We start from the raw sequence: 16,407 nt of genomic DNA, 5'->3' as shown, positions 1-16,407 counted from the left end.
TGCTGTCAGCAAGGTGACTGTTAACATTGAATTCATCAAGAAATTGAGAATGCAGATTTATTTATATCAGGACTCAGTTCTCAGCTCCAAACCAAAACAGAAGGTTAAGACTGGTTGTCAATGGGAACTTGGTGATCTAGTTCTCATAGGTAAACTGCTCAAACTTGGAAACCATACCTAGAAATGAGAAGCCCTAAAGTAAACATAAAGAAGATGAGTCCTAGTTAGCAGGAGGGAAGGCAGGGCTGTACAGCTAGCAGAAAAATGGACATATTTGATATGCAGAAATGGAGTAGGTAGGAATTATTTCATATGGTGTTTCCTCTGTAAATTGTAGATGCACAAGTGGTGTAGTGAAATCACAGGCAGTTGAGAAGGAAGGGACACTAATATGTGTCCGGAAGTAATTAGCAGCTAAAGAACACATGAAAGAAATTCCTTCAAATGTTTGGAAGGCTCTCTACAAGTAGTTGATAGCATTTGTTATCTGGGTGATTTAATTAGCAACGCAGGTGCTGGTTTCAAAGGCACCAACTTTATTGCTAACCATGACACTCTCTCTCTCTCTCTCATTACTCCTGATATTAATCGTTCACACTCTCTTGCCATCACCCATTTTCATTGCTATTCATTACTCTCTCAACTTATTCCCTCTTCAATCATACATTGCTGAATCCACCAATCTCTCTTATCTCCAGTACTCATGCTTCCATCATGCTGACTTTCTTTTCTCACTCCCTCTTCCTTCAATCATGCTGTTTCTATTCAATCTTGTTACCAACAGCCATTATGTAGCAATTTATCTTACTCTCTCTCTCTTCCTATTATCTCGTCAGTTATGCTCTCCTCTATCACTGGCTCTCCTCCATCACTCTTCCCATACAAAGACCTGTCCAACTCATACTAAGATGGAAAAACAAACATAAAATGATGATCATGAGTCTTATAGTTAATCTGAAAAAGGCTAAGTTAAGATCATTTAAGTGGAAGTTCTACACTAACTTCACAAAGTGTAACAAAAGAAAAGAAAACTGAAAAAAAAAAGATTCTTACAAGTCAATTAAGCCACATTTTTATCCTACCACACCAGCACTATTATGAACAATTATATATAGATTTTGTATTTTAATAATATATATAATGAGCATTGCTTAAGTATTAAGTGTTGCAGTTCAAGTGGTAGGCTTGAGTTCAATGCCCACTGGTTTCAGTGAAACAATTAAGTGGTATCACATGCATTAAAATAACTAATACCAGAGAATACTGGACATAGACAATGAAATGAGAACAATCTACCCGAGTGATTTGTATAAAGAGTTCAATCTGAAATTCTGAGTAGCATGACAGATACCTGAAGAAGATCAGAGGGTAGAATAGCCAAAACAATGACAATAACAAACCGAGATGAGGATATTAGTTCAAAGAAATCTGTGTGTAATAATAGGTAGTGTTAGCTAAAAACGAAAAGAGAAAAAAAAAACCTAATACTTTACCTTGTTTCAACAAGGTACACAATATATGTATCTTGCATTTTCATGGATGGTATGGTCCTTTTTTCTGGCTCTGATACAGTGATTTCCATCCATTGTAGCAAATGAGTCTGAAAGAGAACAAACAGATCAAGACATAGAGTGAAACAGCAGAATCAAAAGAATCTAGTGATAGTTGCATTGGGTTACTGATTTGGCATCCTGATATGTATATAGAACTCTCAAAGAAAGCTGGCAGCCATAAAAGGAGTGTTACTGTTACAGTTACAAACATTTAACATATGTCCTAAAAGAGTGAAACACAAAACTTGGCGGCGAGGACGACAACCAGAATACATTCAAACTTGAGCAATTTGGAAGAAGCTAATGCCTGGTTGATACAGTTTGAAGCAAAAATTGAATGCGATGACATTGAAGATGTTAAAAAGAGACCAACATTTCTTTCTACCTGGTGGCATTTTGGATCAGTTACGGTGTCATTCTAATATAAAATACACTGAAATAGCTGCTCTCACATCCACTATAGAATTGGAAACACTGTATGCGAGTAGTCAACAAACAATAACAAATTTTAATGTTAACAAGAATACCCCAAGTAGCAGTGATGATGTAGTGAAATGTTGAAATTGTGGGTGTACACACAAAGCTCATGCATGTCCAACATATGGGAAAAACTGTAATAAATGTGGCAAAATAGGGTATTTTGCAAGATTTTGCCAATCTAGAAACTATTGCCATATGGACAACATAAATGTATCTCTGAGTAAGACTGGATCTGTAAACAGTTTATTGCTAAACAACAATGAGAGTAGAGATAACGTGGGTTTTTGACAAGTGCTTTATAAATAACAGAAGCATAGATATGAAAGTGGATACTGGGGCAGCTTGTTCTATAGTCCCGTTATATTTGCTTCATAGTTAGGTATCCCAACTGAATCATGCCACAGTAGATTAACCACCGTTGATGGTTCAGATCTGAAGGTTGTTGGATCTATCCAAGTGACATTTAATCTCAACAACACCAATGAGTCATGAAAATTTATTGTGGTAGACAATCCATACTCTTTTGGGCTGACTGGAAAAGATATTAAAGGCAACTCATTCGGTTTCAATTTGAACATGGATGTGTTTTCAGAGGTTAAAGGTTTTGTGGCCTGAGTTAACTGCTCTGATGCGTGATGAGTTCAGAGATATAGTGTGATGAGGTGCATTCCAGTACATTTGGAAAAAGAGGTTAAAGATGAATTGAAGAGGTTGAAATGATAGGTATCATCGCACTGTCCAGTTACTCTGGAGTCAGATGTGCTTCACCTGTGATATGGCTAGGAAAAAAAAAAAAAATGTATCTCATTGCATGTGTGTCAATTAAAATGCTCATTTAAATGCACATATTGACACCTTTTCTTTTCTGGTATGTCAAGTGCAAAATTTTTCTCCACTCTCAATTTAAGGCATGTGTATTGGCAAATACCTTTAGCGGAGGAAGCAAGGCATATTTGTGCTATTAATACAACCAATAGTCTCTACCTGGTCAACAGACTTCAAAAGGGACTTAAGAATTCGAGTGACATATTTCAGAACTGCATGGAAACTCTACTAAAAGGGATTGAAGGAGTCAGGGTATACCAAGATGATATTCTCATCTATGCTAGTAGCGAAGCAAAATTGACAAGCAGAGAAAATGCAGTAGTTGCAAGGCTAACCAAGGCGCAGTTCTCCATTAATAAAGAAAAGTCCTCCAGAAGAAGAAATTTGACCTTCCTGGGAATGAACATATCTGAAGAGGGCATTTCTCCATTTCAGGAACTGGTAGCAACACTAAAGGACATATAAGAAGGAAGATATTGACAAAATATTGGGTCTGACAAATTACTACAGTAGATTTGTCTCAGTGTATGCTGAAAAAGTAGAACCACTCTTATCAGCTAGATCTAAAGAATTTAAATGGGGTATCCATATGCTTATCACTCATCTTTTGGAGGCTCCAGTTTTGCAACCGTACTCAATGGAAAAGATGAGTACTCTCACTGTAGATGCATCTTTGATTGCAGTAGCTGAGGTGTTATCCCAGAAAGGACATCCAGTAGCATTCATAAGTCACACTTTTAGCCAGGTACAATATAAAAGGTCGAACATAGAGAGAGAGGCCTATGCAGTGATATGGTGCGTAGATAGACTGGTATTTCCTTCTAGGAAAGCAGTTTTGTCTGGAAACAGATCATCAGCCTTTAAAAAGCCTGTTTGCAAAGGATTTAGATGTATCTTGACATGCTTGACAAAAAATAGCCAGGTGGAGTTTGATCCTATCACAGTATGATTTTGTCGTTTAGCATGTTCTGGGTACTCCACACACTGATGCCCTCTCTCAGTTGAGGTATAATAAGAATAACGACAGTGATATAATTTTCTTTGCTTCACATTTAGACAAATGCGACAATGCATGGCAGGACATAATGATGGAAGGCATCCAAAAACATCTAAATGCAAAGGCTTTATATCACAAAATAAGAGAAAGAATTTTACAGCAAAATTGGAGATTGGTCTTGAATCTGGAACATGTATTTGTTAAAGAGAAGGATTTTCTAACATGTGAAAATGGCTTAATATATTGTAAAAATCATCAGTTTATTCCAGCACCTTATAGAGCTGCAGTATTAGCTAAAATGCACGACACACGGAAGGGCATTCAACAAACAATTAAGAAGGCATGACTGTGTTAGGTGGCCTAGATTGACTCATTTGGTAGAGAAGCTTGTCAAATCTTGTGATCGTTACCAAAGAGTTAGGCCAAATACAGTAAAAGCAAATGATTCATGGTCTATTTCTGGGCCCTGATGTGTGCATATGGATTGGGTATATGTTCTAAACATTGGTAACATACTCATAACTGTAGATGCCTATCCAACATGGATCCAGGCATTCTTGTGTCCTAATCACTTGACTGAAGTGGTAAAAAGCAAGCTGCTGAACGTCTTTGCTCGTTTTGGTGTGACCCCAGCTTTAGTATCAATGGGCCTGAATCTGTTGCGTTAAAGAATATGTTGTCATCAATGGGTTGCAGAAAGATCGAGACACCTGCTGTGAAAGCTGAACTGAAGCATTTTGATCCAAAAACAAGGAATTTTGGCAACTATCAGGTCATCCCATAAGTTCTGTCAGAATTTTGAATAAAGAAAACAAGTGATCAAATGTTATATTTAACTGAAATTTAATCATCAATGAACTTTCCCTGATTATCTATGACTTCCTTCCATCTATTTACAAACTTTCTAATTCCATCAATGTAAAACTCTTTTGGTTTCAAAGCGAAGAACTCTGAAATGTCAGTTTCGACCTCCTACTGGTTTGCAAAAGTTATGTCCCCCAAATGATTCTTTAAACTACAAAACAAATGGTAGTCTGAAGGAGCAAGGTTGGGAGAATAAGGTGGATGAGGAATTTTTTTCCCAACCAAGCTCTTCGATCTTCTGTGATGTGATCTTTGCAGTGTAGGGTCGCGCATTGTCCTGATGAAACATCACTCCTTTCTGATTCACTAAAGTGGGTCTTTTTTTCTTCAAAGCATGGTTCAAACTCTCTAATTACTGACAGTAGACTTCAGCATTGATTGTTGCATTAGGTGGTAACAATTCAAAGTGAATTACTCCTCTGCAATCCCACCAGATAGAGAGAAGAACCTTTTCCCATGAAGTTCCCTTCTCAGTTGTGGTTGAGCTTTTTCCCTTTTACCAAGCCACTGTTTACAATGTTTAACATTTCAATAGAAGATCCATGTTTCATCACCAGTCACAAGTCTATCCAAAAAGGGTGAAATGAGTTTGTGAGAATGGAGAGAAGAGCAGATGTTAACTCGGAATTTGCGGTTGCTTTCGGACAATTCATGAAGCACCCATTTTCCAAGTTTAAGAACCTTTCCAAGTTGTTGAAGATGATGAACAGTTGTATGGTTTGAACTGAGTTTTATTACCAATTCTTTGACTGATAATGCAGGATTTTCTTCAAGTAATGCCTCAAGGAGCTCATCATCAAACTCAACTGGACGTCCTGTTCGATCTTCATCTTCAAGGCTGAAATCTCCACTTCTGAATTTTGCAAACCATCTTCTGCAAGTTCTTTCATTCATCAAGCATTCTTTCCCATAAACTGAGTGTATGTTTCGAGTTGCTTTGGCTGCAGAGTTTCCTTTTTAAAGCATTATGTGCCTCAAATGCTCTTTGGATACTTCCATGTTAGAAAGGGTTTTAATCAAAGAAATTGTAATTCTATTATTCTGTAAAATAATATTTAATTAGTTTAAATGTACACAAATGCATAAAAATAATTTTTTAATTCCATTAGACATTCTAAAATACTATTAAATTTCATTCAATTTTAAGAAAGGTAAAATCGGACAGAACTTATGGGATGATCTGATACTTGAACAAAATTCTGTTCAACCATTGGAGTGCCTCAAGTGGTTATAAATTATCACTGGCTGAAAAGTTAATGAAAAGACCATTGAGGGTTGCTGTAAACCCATTCTTTGAAATAGGTGAGGATGTACAAGGTTGCATCCAAGGCAAAATATGTAACACATGTCGGAAAGAATACTGCATGAATTAAGGTGGGTTGCCTACTGCAGTTAGTGGCAGTTGAGCAACTGGCTCTGCTAAACACACAAGAGCCAGAACCAGAATTGAGCACAACACCTGACACAATGGTCCATGCTGAGTCTGCAAGGATGCCTAACAGTGATGGGTGTGACCATATCAAATCCCTGGGTTAGGTATGACCTCAATGCCGGAGTCATTGAAGAAGTGGAGCAGCCTATTATTGACAATGCTAGCTGTTGAAGATTGAACATGAAAATTGCATCAAGTCTTCAAATGAGGTGAAGTGCAAGAATTGCAACAGGATATAAAAAGCCAAAATGTTTTGAGGAGGAATAATGTGATAGTTGCACTGGGTTGCTGATTTGGTATCCTGATATGTATATAGAACTCTCAAAGGAAGTCTCGTGCAACCACATGAAAATCATGAGATGAGAGATGCATAGTGTGGCTTACAGTGTGTTGTTTACGCATGTTTCTTAATAGAGCTGAATTTTTTTTTTAAGTATCACTATTATAGATATCTATACTCTGATGAAATTAAATCAACCCATAAATAAATGAAACCCTTGAATCCATCACTACACACACACAGTTGCATATCTATGTATGTATTTAGGTATACTTGAAGATAATCAAACCAAATTTGTTGAAAATCCGTTCATTTTCCAATAATTTTGCAAATACACAAAGATGAGTGATTACAATACCCTGCTTTCACTTACACATGCAGGGTAAGAAGGAAATTACTGTCTGTGTTGGTAAATAATAGATATAAAATGTTTACAAACTAGAATAAGTAAGTTCACTACAGAGTATGATGCCTTTTAACGCTTCCATCATTTTTTCTTCACCTCTTCCACATCTGCAAATTCCGTAGCACCAGCTTTCGTCATCGGTCATGACCTTTGCAAAAAGGTGTGGATCAACTTCCAACTGTTTTTTCAATTCACGACACGCATTCAGTTGTGACTGCTCTTGATCTTCTGTGAGCAAGCGAGGCACAAATTTTGCTGCAACTCTTTTCATTCGCAATTCCTTGCTCAAAATTCGTTGGCAGGAGCTCCAGGACACACCAATCATATCAACAAGTTCAACTGTTCAGTGACAGTTCTCCAAGATCAGTTCATGAATTTTCGTGATGTTTACATTTGTTTGGGAGGTTGATGGTTGTCCTGAACAAGGTTGTTCTTCAAGCGACAAATGACCATTTCTAAAGCATGAAAACCACTCATAAACTTGTGTTTTGCTCATGGCAGTGGTCTTGTAAGCTGTTTGAAATATGACAACTGTTTCAGCTACTGTTTTCTCCAGCAGAAAACAGAATTTCATGGAAGCAGCATGCTGTTCCTTCATTTCAGCCATTGCAAAAATCAACAAACAGCAGAGAAGCACTGCAAAATAAAGATGCACCACATGGCAGCACAATCGTACCAGTTAACACTGGTCAGCAGACTGATGCCTGAGGGTTGCATCAAGTGGCTTCTAGTGGTGGAAGCCTGAACTACAACAGGCTTGTCCCACAGACGTTTCCAGTTACTTTTGGAAACCCCCTCATATAATGGGCTTTGTACAGTTTCTGTTTACAAAATTTACCTACAAGGCATTGAGCAGTCAGGGACTATAGTAGAAGACTTGCTTAAGATATTGCACAGTGGGACTGAACTTGAAACCATATCGTTAGTAGGTGAGCTCAACCTCACAGCAATACTTGTACATATTCGCTTCAGCGCGTGTATATATGTGCATGTGTGTGTGCATGTAATTTTTACATGGAATAGTTTCAAAGTTACCATCAGACAGTCTAATGAAGCATACAGAACAGAAACTTCAAAGTAACTATAAACATTTTCTTAAAAATGTTATTCTACTGAAAGGTGTTGAGAGACCCTTTAATTTATTTAATGTTTGTCTTTTAACTATACCCATACATATAGTGCTAGGCAAAAAGCACCCACTACACTCTGTAAAGTGGTTGACATTAAGAAGGGCATTCAACTGTAGAGACCGTAACAAAAAAGACAATGGAGCATGGTGCAGCCTCTGGCCTTACCATCTCCTGTCAAACTGTCCAACTCATGTCAGCATGGAAAACGGATGTTAAATGGGGATGATGATGATACACATATACACACGATTCCTTTGTTTATTATTTTATATCCCGTGATGGATGAACATTTCCTGGATTTTCAGCCTTTGAATACACTAGATAATTTTTTCCCTTTCTATTCATCCTGTTAGCCAGGATTTTGCATGATGTACTGACTAAGGTGTTTGTTTGGATTTCTCGAGCCCCTTCTTTTGCTACTATGTATATCAACTCTTCAGCATTCATCCTTTCCATACTTGCATGGGTTAGACAGAATTTGTGGAGGTTTTCTACAATTAAATGCTCTTCCTCTCATCAAACCTCACCTGTTTCCATCTAAGGTAATAAATAAGGTAATAATAACCAGACATGTTTCTTTTGAAGATTAGAAACAGAAGACAGCTTGCATGACAGTGACACTTGTTTACAGCTATCACATCAAGTCAAGACGAGGAGACAGTAATACACAGATACACACACACATATATAAATGATAGGATTCTTTAAGTTTTCATCAACCAAATCTATTTACAAGGCTTTGGTCAGCCTGGGGATATAGAAGAAAACACTTCCCCGAGGTGCCACACAATGGGAATGAACCTGAAACTGTGTTGGAGAAGGAACCCTCATACCACACATCTATACCTACACACACACACACACACACGCACACATGTACATTCATAATCCATGGTGTATTTCTACAATAATCGTTATGTGTGTGCGTATATGTATATCAAAATCTATGTGTACTGACGTATAAGAAACAGATTTCAAAAGACTTCTTTACAATAAGGAACTAAAAGCAAAAAGCAAAGCAAAAGCAAAGCCAATTCTCAGGTTTTTAACAATTATAAAAAGTGTCAAAAAACAGAAATTAATCGTTAGTCTACTTAAAGCCAGAACAAGCAAAGGTCAACAGATTGTTGAACTGTGTGGCAGCTTTTAAGTAGCTCCTTTCTTTTTAAGATTAACTACATTAACAGTTCCCAGAAAGAAGAAGAATGAGTCATTTAGAGAAATTGAAAGGGTTTAATATTCCTATTTAGTACAACTATTCTAATACATTGTTTTTATGGCATTTAATAACGGAAGTGTAGTGGCTAAAGTAGCAGAGAGTTGGAACTGTGCATTAATGATATTTAGTTTTCAGTCCTCTACAATCTGAGTTCAAGTCCCACAAGGGTTAAATTCTACCCTTTATTCCTATTGAGATTGTTGTTGCTTAGCCCCAAATTAACACTTATTAAGCAACTATGTTGAAAGGCATTCCAACTGGTTATGACCAGGGATTTTTTTTAGATATATTCTGTGTGTCCATTTCTTTACCCTTTTTTTTTTTTAAAGACAGAAGGGTACAATTTAGGGAAGATTTGGTTATTATCTCTAGCAGGTTGATTAAGCAAATAGAGACTACTGCACTGATTCACAATGGTGTTGATAAAATAAGTACAAGGAATGAACTGGGGCTAAATCAGTCAACTATACACTTCCCTAAGTCATGTAAAAGGCAAAGGAAATGACCACCTTTGGTCATGAATGACCATGGGATTGCACCTAGAAAGTTATCCTCTAAGGTACAAGCCCGGACAAGGTTATTTATGGAAGACCAGCAGTCACACATGCATACCATGCCACTGATGTTATGCAAGGGAAAGGCTGATACAGCTTGGCACCAGTAACATTGCAACTCATTTCTACAGCTGAATGAACAAGAACATTGTGAAATAAAGTGTTTTGCTCAAAAACACAACACATAACCTGGTTTGGGAATCAAACTCACTACCTCATGATTGTGTGCCTGACACTTCTAACCACTGCCATGCAAAGTCATGTACGAAACTGAAAACTCGCAAGTATTTAATTATGAATGTATCCCTTGATGCTCTACTTTTAAAATAAATTATTATATAACTAGGTTTGTCTTTTTCTTTTATATTACAATTTCAGTTTGGTTTAATAAAAAATATATTAGGCTGGCCAAAACATTTGTTCACTTTTTTAAGGAAAATAAGACACAAGTTTTAAACATAACGTTATTTATTCAATCAATGATATAATTGCTGTTTAGTTTCAGTATCTTCTGCAATCTTGTAGGCAAACCACAAAGAATTTACCTTCTTTACTGGTAAAAGAATTTCCTTTCTTAATTGGTGAAAAATTTCAATTTGGTGTGACTGGAAGGGTATTGCTCAAAGAATTTCTCTTCTTTATTGGTGTAAAACTCTTCCAGGTGAATTTTAAGATCTTCTTCAGAGCTGAATGTCAGCCTTTTCAATAAATTTTAAAGAGACTGAAATAGGTGTAAATCTGAAAGTGCAAGTTGAGCAAATATGGAAGGTGAAGCAAAATTTCCCAGCCAAGTTCCAGTAATGTCAGCCGTGTTTGCAAAAAAGTGTGTGATCTAGCATTGTCATGATGAAAGACAATGCCTTTACAATAAGCAAGTTCTGGATGCTTCTAGGGGATCACTGCATTTAATTTATCCAGCTGTTAGTGGGAAGAAGTTTGTAAAAGACAACACCCTTCCAACCCCACCACCAAGTTGAAAGCATAACCTTCTTTGGGTGAAGTCCTGCTTTTGAGGTTGTTTGAGGTGGTTTGCTATGCCTCCCCCATGATTGTTTGCACTTTACATTATTATAGACATTCCAATTATCCAGTCACAATTCTCTTAAAAAAAAAAAAAAGAATTGTTTTCTTCGCACATCTACAGTTGAATCACAGTTGGGCCATGCTCTCATTCAGCTGATGTGGGATCCAAGTAACCAAGTGGATACAGATGACTTTCAACAATTAATCTGGATATCTGGAGAATATCTGCGATCATTCTGGTTGCATAATGGGAGTTGTTTTCCTTCACTTTGTTATTAAAACAAATTCCTGCCTACGAACTCAAAACATAGAAAGGATGAAACTAAATGCAACAAGGTGTTTTGCTCAGTACAGAAGTGATTCTACCTCCATTTAACAGGAAATATCGGAATGCAGAATTTTAGTTTATGTAAAGAAGCCAAAAGTACAAAGTTTATATAATTTTAGAATGATGGAAACAGTTAATGCTGAGATAGTAGTTTATCAGAAGAAACAAACTTTTTTTTTTCAGATAAGATAGGTCAAATATCAATAATATGAACTGATCAATGTTAAAAGCTCAGTCAGCCATCTTTGAGAAACAATATATAAAATTTCTATGATTCTTTCTGCCATTGAGAATCACCATGGTATCTATAACTAAAAAAATGGAAGGATCCAATGCTTCTAGAAGTCTGTAATACAAATCATCATCATCATCATCTTTTAACATCCGTTTTCCATGCTGGCATGGGTTAGACAGTCTGACGAGAGCTGATAAATTGGAGAGGTGCATCAGGCTCCAGTCATCTATTTTGGCATGGTTTCTGTCTGGATGCCCTTCCTAGCACCAACCACTTTACAGAGTGTACTAGGTGCTCTTTGTGTCTCTGGCAATAAATTGCGTTATCTTCATCAGAGACTTTATAAGACATGCTAGTCAGCCAATTGTTGTTAATCTCTCAAGTCAACCCTGAATCCTGATGAAGTTGACTTACCATCAAAGGCATTACAGCCTTTAAATATCTCATCAGTTTTAAGGTCAATCTTTCTGGTGTATGTCATGTTTTTTAACATCAGTCTCATGGTTGAATGCCTATACTATCTAATGTTTACTTGAAGAAGGTGGGATGTGATTTAAGGAAGGTTTAACTGATATTTCTACTAGTTAGAAAGACAACATACAACCAGCCTTGTTGGTTATCAAGGTTCCAGATTAGAGTAAGAACCAAATTTATTTTATGCTAAATAAAAAGAAAGATAAGTAAATGATTATGAACACAAAGTTTATTCCAAGCAAGGAATTTTCCTTACAATGTAGAGTAGCAATTAGTGAAATAACTTCTATAATGTTTAACCAGGTACACCCTCCTTCTCATCATCATTTTATGTCTATTTAGGATACATGCCTGCAGAGTGTCTGCACACTTCCCAAAGTTCATTGTCATCAGAAACACACAGCAGAGAAAAAAAAATGTCAATCTTTCATGTGTATGTCATGTTTTTCAACATCGGTTTCATGGTTGAATGCCCTTCCTATCACCAACCACTTTACAGCATGGATTGTGTGCATTTACTTGTGTCACAGGCAACATACTGCAAACAACTTTTGTACTCCAAGAAGAGGACACAAACCAAGCAATAGATTTTGCAATATTGCAAAAGGGTCACAGGCAAGCAATGAGTTTGGAAAGAATAAAAGTTGCAGTCAGGTGTCATATGCAAAAGCAACACAAAATGTTACATTTAATTGGTCAAAGAGATTGTTGTTGGTTAGCTTTAAGTTGGTTGTGATCATGCACATCAATGATTAAAGATATTCCAATCATGATCATGCCATCTTTTTATCCAAACATAGTGAATCTAAGAAAACATTATTCAGTATGTCTTTATTTTTTAAGACAATAGTGTACAAAAGGAGGGGACTTTGGCAACTATTTTTAGTAGGCTCAATAATCATATACTTAAATCTATCTAAGATAGCATGGAAAAAGGTGGAAATTTAGTGAATGGCACAGTAGGTTAGTGTCTTCTACTATAGCTTCAGATTGACTTGTATATGTGTATGTGCATTGGAGTGTTGTTTAATCCAAGACAACCTGTTGTGATTGTCTAATCTTTTTAAGGCTATGAAGAACTACATTATCCAATGTGTCATGGAAGGATGTGATTGGGTAGCAATTTCTAATGGATGGAGTAACAGCAGGGAGATCATCCATATTGGCTTGAAAATTGATCACACAATTAAGGTAGAGAGTAAATTGCCATAAGATAATACAGATAGATTAGTTTCAGTTTGTACTAGGACTGAACGAGGCTTCTTGAGTAATCTACAGCCAGATGCCCTTCATGATACTAACCTTTGTATGCTAACACTTATTTTCAAGTATCTTTACAACATTGAACAACCAGTCAGCTGGATATACTATTTATATGGAACATAAACAAATATCACCTCAACCTAAGAGGTGTCAATACAAAGACAGAGACAAACATACTCCAATACACACACAAGTCAATCTGAAGCTATTGTAGAAAACACTTGCCCAATGTGCCATTCAGTGAAAGTGAATTGGAATCCCTGTGGTTGCAAAGTGAACTTTTCAACCTCATAACTATGCCTGCACCTAACAAACAAATATGGATCATTGATCGTGCAATATTATTTAATGAGAAAGGGGGATGTAAAAGCAATTGACCATCCAAGACACTGAACAATATAATCAAGAATGATGGCCATGCTGCTATGGAGTCATGGAATGTAAACAGTAAAGGAGAATGTGGTTGAAACAGACCAAAAAAAAAGTTAAGAAAATATAGGTATAACAACCTAAGAAAATCAAGCCTGAGAGAAACAGAGTAGTGGGGGGGGGGGAGAAAGAGAGACATGAAATGAAGTTGTTACTGTGTGTTAGCACTGACTGAGCAGATCTATACTGTGTATTAGCCCTGATGAAGCAGATCAATATTTAAAGGTGTTTCAATCATAACCGTTCTTTATAGCTATGGTTATATAGTCTAATGTTTTCTTCCTTTTCAAAAATATCAGGGTTGTGATTTGAAGGAGATTTAGCTACAACTTCTTGCAGAGTGAGAAACCTCAAACAGGCTTCTTCATTGGCTCACAGCAATGTTCTACTGACTGCATGTTTAACGGATTGCAACATGGAAAAGTGAAAGTAGAACCAATGATGATGGTAATTCAATAATAATGATTTCTGGCTATCATTTAGTTTGTTGTTTAATCCCAAGCCTGGTCAAGAAAACCTATCATAAAGAGCATTTCAGTTGTAACCGTCCAGTATTTCGATTTATTTATATATTTTAAAACCTAGTTTACTGCAAGCTACATTATTCAATGTGCCCGTCTTAGAAAAAAAAACAAAAAAACGTAGTCTGAGGGAGATTTGGCTGCTATTTCCAGCAGATTAAAAACTAAAACCATATATAGGTTCCTTTTTCTTTCTTTTTCTCATTGTTCATTTATATTTCTAGTTTATTATCAAAAGACAAGAGACTTTCAAAAATTCAGCAAATATTAAAATTATTTATAACATTGGCAGGCGGCTACAAATTCGGGAAAGAGGGTAGTGGTGGTAGAGTAGATTAATATCAAGCACATACCATTACAAGAGAATTTAAATTATTTTTCCCAATTTGTCTAAATTATCTTTGTAATTTTTATCTCAAAAACATTATTTTTAGTTAATGGGTTTCGTTTTTTGTTTTCAGCGTTTAACTCCATAATTTATCGAAATATTCAAGAACAAAACAAACATGATATAAATAATTGGGAAACACCATTAAATATTGTTACACAGTAGATGGTATTTCCGCCCATAACGACGTTAGGAAATCCTCCCCCTAGTTTTATGTTGTTTGCTTATTCAGAAATCGGTCATATTGTTTAAAAAAAAAAACACACACACACACAAAACATTCCAATCACAACAATTATTATTTTTTTCATTCACCCTCCGATTACATTATCCAATGTGTTTTCCTTTAAAGACGATAGGGTATAATTTGCAGATTAGGTTGCTAATTCTAGTCTGCCGAGCGACCTAACGTTTAACTTTGAATACGATAGAGTAATATATACAGATAGATAGATAGATAGAGAGAGAGGTTAAATTATGAATAAATATATATTAATTTATAGAAATATTCCTCGCTGTCTACGTATGTAAATTCCTTTCCTGTATTTATTTGTTGCTATTGGTGTTGAGCTACAGGTCGGCACAGATCTAGTAGAATTCTGATTAAAATGCGACCATCGTGCAAATTGTGTGCCTGTATGACTACATTATTCAATGTCTTTATTGATAAGAAGATATAATGTGATTTAAAGAGAGATTTGGTTGTTGTTTCTAACGAACGAGCGACCACGCAGAAGTTCTCCCCTTCCCTCCCTCTTTCCTCTCGCACACGTCTGTTATTTATTTTCGCCATTGTTATATTTCTGTTATGTTTTTCTAGAAGAAATATTTTACAAACGGAAATTTATATTGAAACCAAGAATTTAAAATTTACTGGTAATAAGGTATATCTTTAAATTTAGAAATAATAATAGGATAGAGAAAAAGTAATAATATTAATTCGTTTAAATTGGTGACTAGCTATCATATTGATTAGGTGCTAAAAAAAAAAAAAATTAACGAATCTATTTGCTGTGTCTTTGTATCAATTTTTTCACAAAAAATTATAAATAAAACGTTTAAAGGCGAAAGTATATTACAGTTATTTAAGAGAATTTTCACAATGAAAAACCAAACAACACAAATAAAAACAATACTACTACTAACAATATTATGCATTCGATAAGACGAAAACCACTTATAATCAGTGAATTAAAATGTTCAGGTAGGAAGAAAAAAAAGATAAACATTATTATTAATAAATGAAAGAAGTGGTTTACCTTCTTCGGTGGAGGCGGAGGTGGAGAAGAATCTTCATTTTCTGAATCTGTAGATGGAGAAGCTGATTCAGTAAGATTTTCGGAGGACCCACTATCTGGGACGTCTGCCATTTTGTTGTATGTGGTTAGAACTCACGAGACATAAAGGGAAACTACTCTAAAATAAAAACCATGCTCGATCTGATAATCTCCCTTTTTATTTCTTCCAAATTCTTTTGTTTTATATTTTAAGCCGTCAGACAAACTAAACCAGCGACTAATTAGTCTCTATTATGTGGTCACTCGTCCAACCAGAGATAATCAAATTACCCTCAAATTACGACATAACGTCCTAGAAAGAAATAACGCATAAGAAAATGTAATCCAATATACAACGTCATAACAAAAAAGGTGGCTATGGGTGGAGCGCTTTTGATCAATGGTTAGTTTGATTGGAGCTGACTCGGTGCTAACAGCAGCAGCAACAACAACCAGGAAACAATTGATTATCACAGTTAAGGTTACACTGGAGCATAGCGTTCTAATATTTATAAGTGTTGCTGATAACGTAAAGAAAAAATATTAAAAAAAAAATTAATTCGGAAAATTATGAAAGCGCATTAAGTAACTTATTTTAAGATTGCGCTTTCTTTAGCAACAATATGGCTTTTGGAGAATGAGGGACTCTATATGTGGTCACTTCACCTGCTAGTAATAATAGCCAAATCCCTTTCAAGTCACACCCTACCCGTTTAAAAGAGAAAACAA

At 35.9% G+C, this 16,407-nt stretch overlaps 1 protein-coding gene across 1 annotated transcript in view; it reads right to left on the bottom strand.

The window, feature by feature from the left end:
• Positions 1 to 15,812, bottom strand: part of LOC106879918 (sorting nexin-4) — a 32,757-nt gene extending 16,945 nt beyond the window's left edge. Inside the window, exons 1-2 of the mRNA XM_014929669.2 lie at positions 15,661 to 15,812; positions 1,494 to 1,600 (exon numbers count right to left, since the gene is read on the bottom strand). Of these exons, the coding sequence (XP_014785155.1) occupies positions 1,494 to 1,600; positions 15,661 to 15,771 (218 nt within the window). The 5' untranslated portion in view covers positions 15,772 to 15,812. The remainder of the gene's footprint in view (positions 1 to 1,493; positions 1,601 to 15,660) is intronic.
• Positions 15,813 to 16,407: the final 595 nt, after the last annotated feature.

Source organism: Octopus bimaculoides, chromosome 4, assembly GCF_001194135.2.
Source record: "Octopus bimaculoides isolate UCB-OBI-ISO-001 chromosome 4, ASM119413v2, whole genome shotgun sequence".
Taxonomy (NCBI): Eukaryota; Metazoa; Mollusca; class Cephalopoda; order Octopoda; family Octopodidae; genus Octopus; species Octopus bimaculoides.
Note: the sequence above shows the minus strand (reverse complement) of the source record. Positions and strands in the feature narration are given on the sequence as shown.